Source organism: Cucurbita pepo, chromosome LG01 (genome assembly GCF_002806865.2).
Source record: "Cucurbita pepo subsp. pepo cultivar mu-cu-16 chromosome LG01, ASM280686v2, whole genome shotgun sequence".
In the NCBI taxonomy this organism is placed as follows: domain Eukaryota; kingdom Viridiplantae; phylum Streptophyta; class Magnoliopsida; order Cucurbitales; family Cucurbitaceae; genus Cucurbita; species Cucurbita pepo.
Genome location: NC_036638.1, coordinates 16,878,936 through 16,893,127, shown reverse-complemented (window position 1 = coordinate 16,893,127; position 14,192 = coordinate 16,878,936). Strand labels below are relative to the sequence as shown.

At 34.3% G+C, this 14,192-nt stretch overlaps 1 protein-coding gene and 1 pseudogene across 1 annotated transcript; both read right to left on the bottom strand.

The window, feature by feature from the left end:
* Positions 1-269: 269 nt before the first annotated feature.
* LOC111790843 (glutamate decarboxylase 1-like) lies at positions 270-4,116 on the bottom strand. The gene is made up of 7 exons (XM_023671940.1): positions 3,976-4,116; positions 3,562-3,766; positions 1,777-1,977; positions 1,338-1,552; positions 1,011-1,264; positions 877-929; positions 270-734 (listed from the first exon to the last, which is right to left on the bottom strand). Exons 1-7 carry the CDS (start codon positions 4,059-4,061, stop codon positions 270-272), a joined length of 1,479 nt encoding a protein of 492 aa, XP_023527708.1. The 5' UTR covers positions 4,062-4,116.
* Positions 4,117-6,647: 2,531 nt separating this feature from the next.
* On the bottom strand, positions 6,648-14,018 carry LOC111803379 (annotated as a pseudogene).
* Positions 14,019-14,192: the final 174 nt, after the last annotated feature.

Sequence of the window (14,192 nt, the reverse complement as noted above, 5' to 3'; positions counted from 1 at the left end):
AAAATTATTTGCACCAAAATGTGATGACCTTTAAAGAGTAAGAATATATGTTTAAAATTTAGGGATAAAAAATAAAATTTTAATTATTCTGAAGTTTTTAAGAACAGAAAATCAAAACAAATAATAAAACAAAAAGACCCACATACCTGATCCATTATAGGCAGGTATAGTTCATTTCTCATCATAAAAATTAACCTCAAAACAAAGAACGACAAGTTTGTCCTTAAAATAGAAAACAGGAGCTATGCTGAATAGAATCAACACAAGCTTTAACAGACTCCATTAGTCTTCTTCTTATCCATCACAAACTTCCTCCAAGCAGTGGTGATCTCCCTCTGTGTCTCCAGTGCACTCTTCTTCGCCACCACGACGTGGTTTGTCTCTTCTCTGATATCAGCCCTTGACGGGAGGATGTCCAGCTCGTGCATCACCTTTTCAATGTCTTTCACTAGACGCTCAGCAAGTGTGCGTGAGAAATCTTCTCGGATCACCACTCTCAGAACTGTAATGTGTTGCGCGTCCGGAGGCATCGTGTAAGCTGGCACGATCCACCCGAACCTCCTAAGCATTTCTGAGACTTCAAACTCTGTGTGACGACTGCTGTCTTTCAAGGAGAATGCCACTAGTGGAACTCCTTCGTCCTTAGACACAATGTTGAACCGCCCTGTTTTTTCCAGTCCTTCCTTCAGAACAATCATGTTTTCTTTGCAGTTCTCCATCACGTTTTGGTATCCCTGTCAATAAAAATTACAAGATCCCACGTTAGTCAGTTGGGTCAGGAGGACAATATCGGCTAGCGGTGGGCTTGGGCCGTTACAAAAATGGTACTAAATGAGGTCTAATTTTGTTCTTCTGATAAAAGGTCAGGAATATTACCTCATAACCCAAGCGGATCAATTGGTAATACTGAGCAATGACTTGGCTAGAACCTACAGAAAACAATAAAAGCTAAGCTTTAAAAAGAAAAGGGCCATATTGAAGAACAGAGATTAGAACAAAATGGTATGCACCTTTGGAGAAATTGAGAGTGAAAGTGGGTTGGTCGGCGCCAAGATAGTTGATATGGAAGATGAGTTCTTCAGGCAAGTCTTCCTTGTTCCTCCAGATAACCCAACCAATTCCAGCATAAACAAGCCCATACTTATGGCCACTCACATTAATACTCTTTACAAGGGGCAGCCTAAAGTCCCATTCTAGATCAGGGTATATGAATGGGGCAATGAACCCTCCACTCGCAGCATCAACATGAATAGGAGTCTCCCATCTGTTAAAGGCTTTCAAATTTTTTATTTTGATACCTTCCAAACTAAATAGATAGAGGGAGGAAGAAATTGTACCCGGTTTCCTTGTTCTTCTCGATTAAGAGATCGTTTAAGACCTTCACGTCTTCGAATTCTCCATTGAGAGTGGAGCCCAAGATGGCTGCTACACAGATGGTGTTCTCATCAACCAAATCCACAGCTTTCTCTGGATCCATCACGTAGTAACCTTCCCTCAATTTCACCTCCTTCAGTTCTACCTCGAAGTACCTTGCGAATTTCTCCCAGCATACCTTTGTATTTTTTGTTATGAACAACAATGTTATCAAGTCAGAGTCGAATGACTTATTTTTCTCAATCTTTTCGACCTTAATTCCGTAGGAGAAAGTCAAAAAGACTGAGAAATAGAACCATCTGATTTGATTCGTTGTCAAGGCGCATATTGAAAATTTAATAACTTAAATTACTGGATTCATGTTGTTAATGGCATGGAGTGAAATGAGAATGATGATGATACCTGGACATTAGCTCCGGTGACAATGTTGGGGTTGTCATAGGGTTTGCCTTCAGCCTTCCTTCTGTTCTGCCACTTTCTCTTGAAAGCCAAGCCAGCCAACATTATGGCCTCCGACGATCCCACTGTTCCAACTCCCACCGCCGTCTCATTCTCCCCCAATGGGGCATTGAACAAGTGAGCTATCATGTTCACACATCGATTCTGCATCACCATTCACAACAACCACTTATTACCTCATTTCTTCCACACAAGAGCTAGCAAATCATAACATTCTAGAGTGAAATTTTCAATAATATTATGACTTTCAAATATAGAAAATTAAAATATTATCTCCACGCGTGTATTATATACATACTAATAACATATGCATCAATTTTAACATTAATTTATTCCTCATACTACAGTTAAAAAGTAATCAAAGAGTGAAACATGAAAAGAAATCAAACTAAGACCAACAGTTTATATAGGAAAGGATAAAATTATTCATTTTAATTTCAATTCCTCTTTAACTAAAAAACTATTAGCTGTTCAATTTTAAGAATTTATTAAAACAAAATTAATGAAGTTATTGTCTTCTTCCTAGACTCCATTACAATACTATAAACTCTTAAATCATGGCAATAATTAGGGCCAAATTCATTCAAATCTAGATGGCCTTGAAAGTCAAAGTCTTAGGATATTTATTTATGCCTTAAGTTTGGTTAAAGTTGCACGTATTCTAGTGCCTTGGTCAAAATTCTAAGAGATTTCAAGTAATATTATTGAAAAGATCTCTAAAATTTATTACCTTAGAACCAAAAGTCAAAATAATTATTTATATGATTTTGATAAAATTTTAAAATTCAGTTAAATTTGTAATTTATTTTTTTTAAAAAAAAAAAAACAAACAATGGAATAAAATAAAAGAACTTTTGAAAAGACTTCGTGGGTATCAAATATTAATATTAATCTATGTTTTTGATAAAACAAAGTGCCAAAGTGAATTGAGAAAAAAGGTAAATTGCAAGACCAAGATCAAAGGATTCACACGCTATGGACCCACCATTACCTAAGGATTCTAGTTTCTTGGGCCCATTTCCCCTTCAAATTTAGATTTTTTCTTTCTAATCCTACTTTTTTATAATATAATTTCGGGCTAAATTAATTAAAATATCCATAAATTTTGTATTTCCAATGGTAATAAATTCTTATGCTTTATTCACTTATTTATAATTCATATGCTACTTAAAAGTATGGGAGATAAACTAATTAAATCAACTATTTTACACTAGATCCGATTTATTTATGGATTCTAGGAAATTGACTTGTTTTTTAAGTATTTTTAAAATTTAAAAAAATTAATACATGTTTAAAATTTTCCAGTGAATTATGAGCTAAATAAAGTTATTATTTTAACTATATGTATATATATAATTTATTTATTTATGAACTTCTATTCCTTCCAATATAAATGTTGTACTAAGTCAAATTATAATAATCTGAATAAAAATATCATATATGAATCTATAAATATAAATGTCACAAGTCAAATTATAATAAATCAAATGAAAACACATTCAACTCTCAAAATTATATTAGAATTATTGATTAATAAAACCATGTCATTTTGAAAAATTCAACTATAATTATTATTCAATTCCATAATCGAACTCGGCCATGACCGAACGCTTCGATTCGAATTTCGGGAGAATTTCCAGGGGAAATCCGTTGATGGAGAGAAATGATAGAACGAATCGATCTAATCTTTCAATTAAGGCTAATAAAGATCGAGAGAGAAAAAGGTACCTGGAGCTCTGTAGTGACAGGATATTCATCCATATCGACGTAATTCTTGTTAATGGCGGCCATTATGAGTTTATCGCACTCAGGCTCCATCCAAGTGGTAACGAAGGAGGCCAGATTCAGCCTAGGGTTTCCATCGAGCATGAGTTCATCATTGATGATCTGGAACGCAGCTTCCTTAGGGATTGAATTTTCCGACATTTTGAATCTGGACCAAACAGGACATTATTGAAATCGATCCAGAGCAAAATCGAGAAAAACAGAATCACCAAATCACAAATAACAGATAGCAATGCGATAACACTAATCAATATCGAGATCTAATCAAAAGAGAGAAACAAACAACAACAACAACAACAACGGTGAATGAATCAACGGAAAAAATAAATCTGATCCGCAATCGAGGAAATCAATTACCTCGGGAGAGAGGTTCGCACATATCGCGAAGCGAACGTGGAATGGACGGAGACATCCGACTGAGAAGCAGTCTTGGAAAGAACCATGGTGGATCAGGATGGGGAGGAAGCAGAAGAAGAAGATGAAATTTGCAGAGAGAAGAATGAGATGATCAATGGAGGTGGATGAAGAAGTAGGGGGCTTAAATACTAATTACACTCGCTTTCGGTCAGCCTTGTCTTTGCGTCCCTTTTTTTCTTTTTTTAATAATTAAAATCATTTAACAAAAATAGGTTAATATATATATTTTCGCATTAATCATTTTTTATATTCTTACAACAACTATTGAATGAGTCTTCATACAATTTAATTCTCCTTTTTTTAAGATAAAATCAACACAAAAATAGGAAAATATTTCAAATTTATACTATTGAACGTATTTGTCTCGGAAGTAAACTAATTTGTGTATATATATATATATCGAGATCGAGGTCATGCTTAACCCTCTAAGGGGGCATGTGTCATGCATGATCTCGACTCATGATATCAACGTTTGGTTCAAATTGGTTCACTTTTGACCTGATTCGTAGAGATAACGTACAAAATTTTAAAGGGTTGTCCTATAATTCCCAGTAACACATGTACGCCACTATTATACTGTGAAAATGTCATTTAATTAATTAAAGCATCAATAATGTTAAATACTTTTCAAAATTAAATAATTAGCTTATACATTATCAAATGATTTTTCTGACCATGTGGGTTTTTTTTTATAAAAAAAAAAATGTATTTAGGCCTTTAATATTTTTAAAAAACAACATTTGAGAACGTTGTTTGAAAAGAATACAAATATTAAAAAAACTAATATTTTAGAAATTATTTTTTTTTTTTTTAAATAACAAAAAATAGACATTTAGTTTGTCAGATCTGTTTTGGAATGTTTTATTTTAACACACTAAATATTTTCAAATTTTTAATTAATTAATTACAGAACCTTATAACATAAATTTCTATGTCAACGATTCAACTATTTAATTTATATACTTTTAAATTTATAATAATTTAATTTAATTTTTTATTTTAGTAGGTAATACTTGTGTCGCAATTTGATTTTTATTGTAAAAAAATTATATTAAAATTAAATATCAATTTTTTATTATTTAATAACTTAAGCTTAATAGCTTATAAACTTATGGGATTTTTAATTAGTTTATTAATTTATATTATTTTACTAATTAATTGTTTCAGAAGGGACTAAATTATTATAATTTGTAATTTTATTTCTATCTATTATTTTTTTTCTTGATCTTTCTTCTAATAGTATGTTTCTACATATTTTAATTAAATAACATTTATGAAAGCTTTTATTAACTATAATAACTAATATTTGTCTGAAAGTCCATAATTTTGAACTTAGGTCCTTCCATCTTTAGAAAATTTCATTTTGACCCTTGACGTATTAAAAATTCTTAATTTTATTATCTCCGATGTTTTTTTAGTTGAAATATATAAGATGAAAATTTTAAATATTTTATGTTAGTTAAGTTAGATTCATATTAACAAATTATAAAATTTGATGTATCATTAAATTATTATTTTATTGAAATATTTATATACGTTTACAACACTACTCTAAATATACCTACCGTAATTATCTTTGACCAAGTCAAACCTTCTTTATTTTAAGCTAAATTTACTTTAATCTGTGTTAAAAAATATATATACCAAAACTTTGATTATTATATTTTTTAATATTTCATGGATACAGACTAAGATTAACATAACTGAAACTTAAAATCTAATCTTGAATTTCACTTCTTTTTTATTACTCGGAATCACTTTCATATACATCTCTTTGGTACACGATACTCATTACACGAATATCACTTTCATATTCCATAGGTCTCATTGTGTATGCACGACTTTCATGCATAAGTGTGTACCACGTTCATACAACTGACATTACATGCATCACTTCCACACACAGAGCTCTCGAACATGCTTCACTTTCATGCAACCAAACCACTAAAACATAAAAAAATAAGGAAGCACGGTTTAACAGTTTATGACTTTTATAAACACATGCATTAACGAAGTCTCACATATAGGAAATATTGGTTCATTAACACGGGCTGCAACATAAAATATATTTCTTACATAACATTCTCATAACATATATGAAATTAAGCATCAGAGAATGAATGGTACAACATTCTTATCAATGTTAGACTTGGGAAGTTCGAATTGGAACAAATGTCCCTTGGCTCCACCAAACGGAGTCGGGCGAACTTAGATATACGAACGACAAGATTTGTCCCTCGAAGGCCAATACGCCAAGCAACATCCTAGATTGCTTAAAGAACAGGCTCAACACTAATGCCTTTTACTCTACACCTTACTTCAATAACAGGCTCAACACAGGCAAAACATGCCCCTCTAACAGTGCCTACATACTAAAGCAAATCAGTAGTGTGGGAGATTACTTGAGCTCCAACCTTTGCCTCTACTCTTCCTAACTGAACCATCACTCAAGCTCACTCTTGTAACGCCTCGAAATCAAATACTTCCCATTGGCAAACACTCGAGAAGGCTGATTTCGAGCTGAACGAGAACCTCATATAGGAAGATTAGAAAGGACCTAGAACACGTTTTCCAGTAACTAATAAAACCCTTCAACCTTCAATGACAGTATATAAATAAAAAGTAACTCTATGAGAATAAGACAGTTGATGAACACATTAAGTTTCATCTTCCAGTAAGGTGAAACCTAGAAAACCACGATGATTAATAATTCCAGCTCATGAAACTGAAAGTACATATTCCATTTTCCGGCAAAGTGCAAAAATAGAATATAACAACTGAAGCTTAGGCTGACATCATTTGAATGATATAGACGTTAAAATATTTCTAAAAAACAGAACACAATCGTAACCTCGACGCAGTCTTCACGGTATTTCAGCACACAGTCTTCACATTCTAGCCTGCAAGGACAAAGTTCTAATGAGTCAAGATCGCCCCAAAACAAAAATAACACAGGTGAATGAAATGAAAAGGTATTTAATTTTGTAACTTTCTTTGACACAACATTGTGGAATGGCTAAAAAATCCCATGAAAGAACTCCCAAGAAGTAACCGAATATCCGAAAATCTTAGGTGCCCACTATACAGTCCCCGTGAGTTTCTAAAAGAGAAACTACCAAGGTGGTGATGGAACATTAACTTTTCATAAACAAAGAAAATTCCAGTAACCAGGTCTCGTAGATCTATCTTACGCTTGTTTACTACCCATTCATATTATACCGAATCATTTGTAAACCAAAAACTTGCCACTTGGTAACTTAGAATCCCCTGGCACAAAAAACAAATCGCTCAGAGTAGTTCAGTTCGGACTAGCTGATCATGCACAATAAATAAACTCTCCTCTGGCATACTCCTTTCCAATGGGAAACAGAAACCTTGGCTAAAGGGAAAAGGAACAAGACAAAAGGAGGACAGTGTGATAAGATCGCCTACCTGATATGGAAATGGGAACAACTTGCCAATTCAAATCTAATAGTAAAGAAGTTCGTAACAAGAGAGGCTTCTAGACAATAGACCAAAAGAAATTAACATTTCTCCACCTACTAAACCTGTCCAGAAAAAAGTCTCTAACTTCTTTAAAGCTATAAGTGCCACATAGAGAAGCCCAGCACAAATAAAAGTACCCTGGTTGAACCAATGATCTAACCAGAATCCTTACTTTTATCACTTTCCAACTTGGAAAACAGTACCAAAAGAGGCCTGCACTCGTTGACGGGAAATCAGAAGGCAATGAAACAATAGTTTCTTTGTACACAAACAAAAAGGGCCATGTGGCTTCACAATGGCCCGAGAAAAGCCAATGAATCCTTAATAATTGTCGATTGAATCTATCAGCATCCAATAAAGATGGACAGGGCAAAATAGCTATATATAACTTGAGATATTTCTGCACATTTGGTTTACCAATCTTTGATTTGGATTGTACCCCTGATTTTATAATAGACTAAAGATCTAGATCAGAATAGATTCAAACACACAGTATGGTAGAGGAACTTTGGAACTCATAGCCTAAACTAAAAACATTTTAGAAATGGTCTTTGCTTGAACCGAAACATTCTATTTTACAAGCACAATTTTGCAAGAAAAGAGAGCACATTCTACTACAACAGGTTCTCTTCCAGAAAAAATGGAGTAGGATCTTAAATCAGGATGGGGTGAACATCTCAAGTTCAATTAGAGAGTAAGATCTAAAATTGGGATGGAGTGGACAACCCAAGTTCAATTAGAATTATGAAGCATGTCGCCATCTTTTCAACAGATTCCACAACCGTTCTTCATTACCAAATTTATCCTTGGAAGAAATGGTCCATTCTCTTGTAATAAAAACACGACAGTTTTAATATAAACCAAAAATGAAGCATTAAGAACTGAAGAACCAAGAAAACTCATTGGCATTTTCCATAAGCAGGATAAACTCTCAAGGTAAATTGTCTTTACAAACTTATTTTGTCGAAAAAATAAAACGGTAGTACAATTACATAGAGAGATGAAAAAGACAGGGAGGTGCCATACGAGAAAAGATGGTAATAATAGCAAACAGCTAAATGCATGAATAACAATCCTCCTACTAGACCGATTATTAAGGAAAGAAGAGCAAATGGGCAAATTCTTGAAATCTTTAACAATGATGGACCATTGAACATTTAAAATACCACTATGCCTTGAGAAGTCTGGATTTTAGTTCCTCCGCCACAGCATCAATGAATTCTTCAGTATTCAGATAATGGTTTCGAGAAAGCCTGCACCAAACATGGGTATAATGTTAAAAAGATAAAATTTTCAATCTTAACGGCTGAGTGGAAAAAGGCCATTCATGACTACGAATGATATGGAACTTACTTGGATCCATGAATGATAAGAGCAAGATCCTTGGTCATCTTCCCAGATTCCACAGTATCGACACAAGCCGATTCTAATTTCTCGGTGAACTCTAAGAGACTAGCGTTGTCATCTAGTCGTGCCCTTTAAAACAGTGATAAACAATTAACGTTTAAAATTTCCCTTGACCTAAAAATGTTTGAGAGATCAAAGAGATAGTAACCAAATGATATCTACCTGTGAGCAAGGCCACGAGACCAAGCAAAGATGGAAGCTATACTGTTTGTGCTTGTTTCACCTCCTTTTTGATGAACCCTATAGTGTCGTGTAACAGTACCATGAGCTGCTTCAGCTTCAATTGTCTTTCCATCAGGGCAAACCTGAATTCAAAATGCAGACATACGTCAAATTTCAACAAGGATACACATTAATATTGAAGTCTTGTTTGATACAGTAATCTTTATACACTTCAATACTGACAAAATTGGGTAATTTAATGGCTAAATGAATTTCAATGGTAAAAATGCATATCCACCTAACAAGTTGGAGCACATTAAATGATACATTATTTTTTCATGAATAACTGAATAAAAAGTACAAGGGTATACAAATATATATATATATAAAAAACTAGGTCCACAAAAAAGGGAGCCTAACTGTAGAAAGGGATTCCAATGAAAGTAAAGTAAGAACTAAAGGCCTATAATGATACTAGTTTCATGATGGTAAGTAAAACAAACAAATGTAATCATACGTTTTTTATTTTTATGTTTATTTTTTTAGATATCAAACTCAATCTGCGAATTGCAGGACATGCAGATTGTAAATCTTAGTCTTAGTCATGATGTATTGAAGACTAGAATGGAACATACCAATACAGAAGTCATCAACCCAAGAGATCCAAATCCTAAAACCAAACACATAAAGTTAGAAATTAAATAGAGAAAAGGCAGACAAAGTAGGAATTTTTCAGTAGTTTCCCTAAACCAAGAAACAAGAAAAGGCGTTGCAGAATCAGAATTCGCATCAGAAAGAAGAAAAAACCTAACAAGATAGAAATGATCGAATTATGGAATCGGATAGATTGGGGTTTCAAAGACTCACCGACTACCTTCTCGGCCTCGTCACCCATTTTAGACGATCGGTGTCTGAGCTAGGGCTCCCAAACTTAACTGTAAGAGAGAGAAAGCGTGCGATAGAAGATAGATGAGAGAGAGAGAGAGAGAGAGAGAATGGAGTAACACAAGAAATAATTAAGGAGTCAACTACTGTTCTGTACTCGGAAGAGGCAAAAAGCAGAGTAGTCATGTGCTTCGCAGCCTATGGTACTTCCCCTGCACCTGCAGATCACTGCCGTTCCATTGATCTGCTTGATTGACAGCGGCTAAGGTGGTGGCATAGATCTGATCATAACAAACTTATCATAGAGATTAGGAAGACAGATTTGCAGAATGAATGGATGATGATATAAACAACAAAACACATGACGTTTCTGGCTTCTGTATTCTGGATTAACTTAGAGCGTCCAGAAATCTACAATCTTTGAAGCCCACATGATCTTCTGAGCTATTGGGAAATCCAGAAATTTAGCATCTTTGAAGCCCACATGATCTTCTGAGNAACATTAAAAGCTATTCACCATATGCCAGCAGCCTCGAACTTGGATTTCCACTGGGCTTCGTATACTTCTTGGAATATATCCTTGAATCTTCATTCAACACATGAACATAATGAAAGAAATTATTGATGCAGAAAACGCAAAGAAAATGTTACTGTAAAAATTACATATTGTCCATGGACAAAATAGGAAATCAAAGTGTATACCTTCCATCATATTTCTTTAGAATAGTATTTTTTGTGCTAAGGTAAAGAGGCCATTTCTTCTCATAAGCAGTGTTCATTGATGCCTCAGCGAAGGAGCGGATTGACTACAAGCCAGCATTACATTGAAGGGTTAATTTGAGAGACTTGTTGAAACTTGAAATGGGTCAAGAATATTTTCTAAAGTTCCTAACTAAACCATGAGGATATCATAACAAACCTCATCAGTGTTATACATGGACAACGCTACTCCTCCAGCACCAGTAAAGTTGAAAACCTCTATCTCTTGCGTCTCTTGCCCCTCTGGAAGGGTAAGCATGTTAGGAAACTTCCAAAGAAAATAAATTTCAGATTCATTAGAGAGATGATTTGGGAATCTCAAATACCAAAAACCAATTTCAATTTTCCAGGTCCTTTGATAACTGTATCAGTAGCTTTGTATTGATCACCAAAAGCATGTCTGCCAATACAGATTGGCTTCGTCCAACCTGAAAACAACAACCATCAGAACAATTTTCTAACCTAAGTATGAATTCAATATGGACAGCAATTACCTGGTACAAGACGGGGAACATTTTTGCAAAGAATTGGCTCTCTGAAGACAGTGCCTGCAGAAGATGCCAACAGGTGAGCCTGAGATAAAAATAAGTAACTACAGCAATAGGTTGACCCTAAGGAAACCTATTCTGAGACAAAATTCTCACTTCACAATCAAATAATCACAAACCATTTCAAAAATATGGAGAAAAAACAGTGGAGTGCGAAAGAAACACCAATAACATATTTCCAAATCTTCTTTGATTTTAGAAAAACAAAATATTCTAAAACTTGTAATTAGCCTTGGAAGCTTTTTCAAAAACTTATACAAACTAGAGTATAAATTATATATGGTGGGGGGATCTGACCATTCAGAATATTCCTGATCGTCCCATTTGGACTTTTCCACATCTGCTTCAAGCCAAATTCCGTAACACGTGCTTCATCTGTCAATCATCATTGTTACAACATCAGGACTCCAGGTTCTCTTTAAAATAATGTAAAAATCAACAAAAGCCCAAGATAAGCTCTTAAATTGGACGATCTCTTCCAATTAAGTAAATCAATTTATACCAGGAGTAATTGTTGCACATTTGATTGCTACATTGTACCTAGAACAAAGGAGTATAGCCAAATAAAATGAGGTCATGATTAGAAAAATCAGAATTCCAAAATGAATAAGGAACTTAAAAAATAACATAAATAGAATCCACTATAATTTCTCATCATATTATAAAGTCTAATTAGATTCATCAGATAATTCAACCAAAATAACTCAAATAATTCTCGCTAGTAGCACGAAATACACATTGGGAATACATACTTTAAAGTAGCTTCTGCACTTTCAATTGTAACTTTATCATCGGTGGCATCACGGTGTGGAAGGCCAAGGTCAAAATACTTGATGTCCAATTCCAAGAAGGGGAAAATAAGCTACAAACAAGACAGCTAAAAGTTAAACAAGATTACTAACAATTAAAATGCACATACACATTAAGAGAGAGCAATACCTTATTCTTAATTGATTCCCAAATAACTCGAGTCATTTCATCACCTGTACAAAGGATTCCAAGAGTAACATTATGAATAAAGAAAAAATAAAATAAAAGAAACAATGCAGAACAGAGGAAAATCTAAAGAAAACTCAAGGAAATACTCTAACTATTCCACATCTAAACAAGTATTGCACCAATCATGCATTACATAAAGTAAAATAAAGATAAAAATAACTATCATGGGCAGAACTTCATTGATTCTAATCGTTAAATTATTCACTAAAATGTGACTGCATATTTCAAGAATATAAGTAAAATAGTAGACTTTTCACTTGAAAATGTAAATCTATGGAAATATGTGGACCAAGTGCATCGTGCAACAAATTTATTTAAGGCGACAAAGATCCAGACGTTAATTCCACTGGATTTGTTTCCAGCTTACAACAACCCCCATCTGACTGGCAAAACAGAGGGGCAAAATTCCACAACTTCCCTCAAAACAGAGGTAGCTGACCACCAACAAAGAAAAGAAAACAGAAATACTCATTTCTCAAAACTTAAACATCAACAGTAACAAGTGAATGCTAAGGCTTTGGTCTCAGATCAGAGAAGTGTAACCACAACATAATCACTTGACTGACTTCCGCCAGAGCACAACACAACAAATCAACTCAAGATGCAAGAATCACTACTCAAACACCAAAACCAAAAAAACACCATGATCTAACAAATCACACACCGTCCTTCACAGATCTAACAGCCAAAAAACCAAACACGAACTCCCTCATAACATATGGAAGAAAAAAAATCCCCATTCCCGATGATATTTAGCAATTACAAAAGCAATCCAATAGTATGAATAACGAAAACACGATTAAACATGAACATATTTCATTCAAATGAGCTTGNATTACATAAAGTAAAATAAAGATAAAAATAACTATCATGGGCAGAACTTCATTGATTCTAATCGTTAAATTATTCACTAAAATGTGACTGCATATTTCAAGAATATAAGTAAAATAGTAGACTTTTCACTTGAAAATGTAAATCTATGGAAATATGTGGACCAAGTGCATCGTGCAACAAATTTATTTAAGGCGACAAAGATCCAGACGTTAATTCCACTGGATTTGTTTCCAGCTTACAACAACCCCCATCTGACTGGCAAAACAGAGGGGCAAAATTCCACAACTTCCCTCAAAACAGAGGTAGCTGACCACCAACAAAGAAAAGAAAACAGAAATACTCATTTCTCAAAACTTAAACATCAACAGTAACAAGTGAATGCTAAGGCTTTGGTCTCAGATCAGAGAAGTGTAACCACAACATAATCACTTGACTGACTTCCGCCAGAGCACAACACAACAAATCAACTCAAGATGCAAGAATCACTACTCAAACACCAAAACCAAAAAAACACCATGATCTAACAAATCACACACCGTCCTTCACAGATCTAACAGCCAAAAAACCAAACACGAACTCCCTCATAACATATGGAAGAAAAAAAATCCCCATTCCCGATGATATTTAGCAATTACAAAAGCAATCCAATAGTATGAATAACGAAAACACGATTAAACATGAACATATTTCATTCAAATGAGCTTGAAATCGGGAGATAGTGGTCTCACCGTCCATCTCAACGATGGGGTTGGCGACCTTGATCTTCTGAAAAGCCATGATTATTGACCACCCTCACTCCAAACGAAGTAATCACAGAGAAGATCGAATAAGGAGAGCGCAAAAAGAGGGAAAAATCGAAGCAAGAAAAAAAAATGGAGAGATACAGTAGGTGGAAGAAAGCCGCCGCACCGGCGCCTTTTTTATACTTGCGGAAGAGAACTTTTTTTCTGAAACTCTTCTTTTTCTTTCTTGTATTGCCCTTTAGTCCGCCCTCTATTTACTCATTTGCCATTGAATAGGTTGTGCAAAGTCAAAGTCAAACACATTTGATTTTGGAGTTCCGATCCCCGGTCCTTG

Bases quoted from the DNA above. Each gene is read 5' to 3' on its own strand.
- LOC111790843 (XM_023671940.1), bottom strand. From the start codon at position 4,061: ATGGTTCTTTCCAAGACTGCTTCTCAGTCGGATGTCTCCGTCCATTCC. The intron at 1,553-1,776 runs GTATCATCATCA...AAAAATACAAAG, and splicing joins TCACCGGAGCTAATGTCCAG to GTATGCTGGGAGAAATTCGC. The intron at 735-876 runs GTAATATTCCTG...TTTTATTGACAG, and splicing joins TGATCCGCTTGGGTTATGAG to GGATACCAAAACGTGATGGA.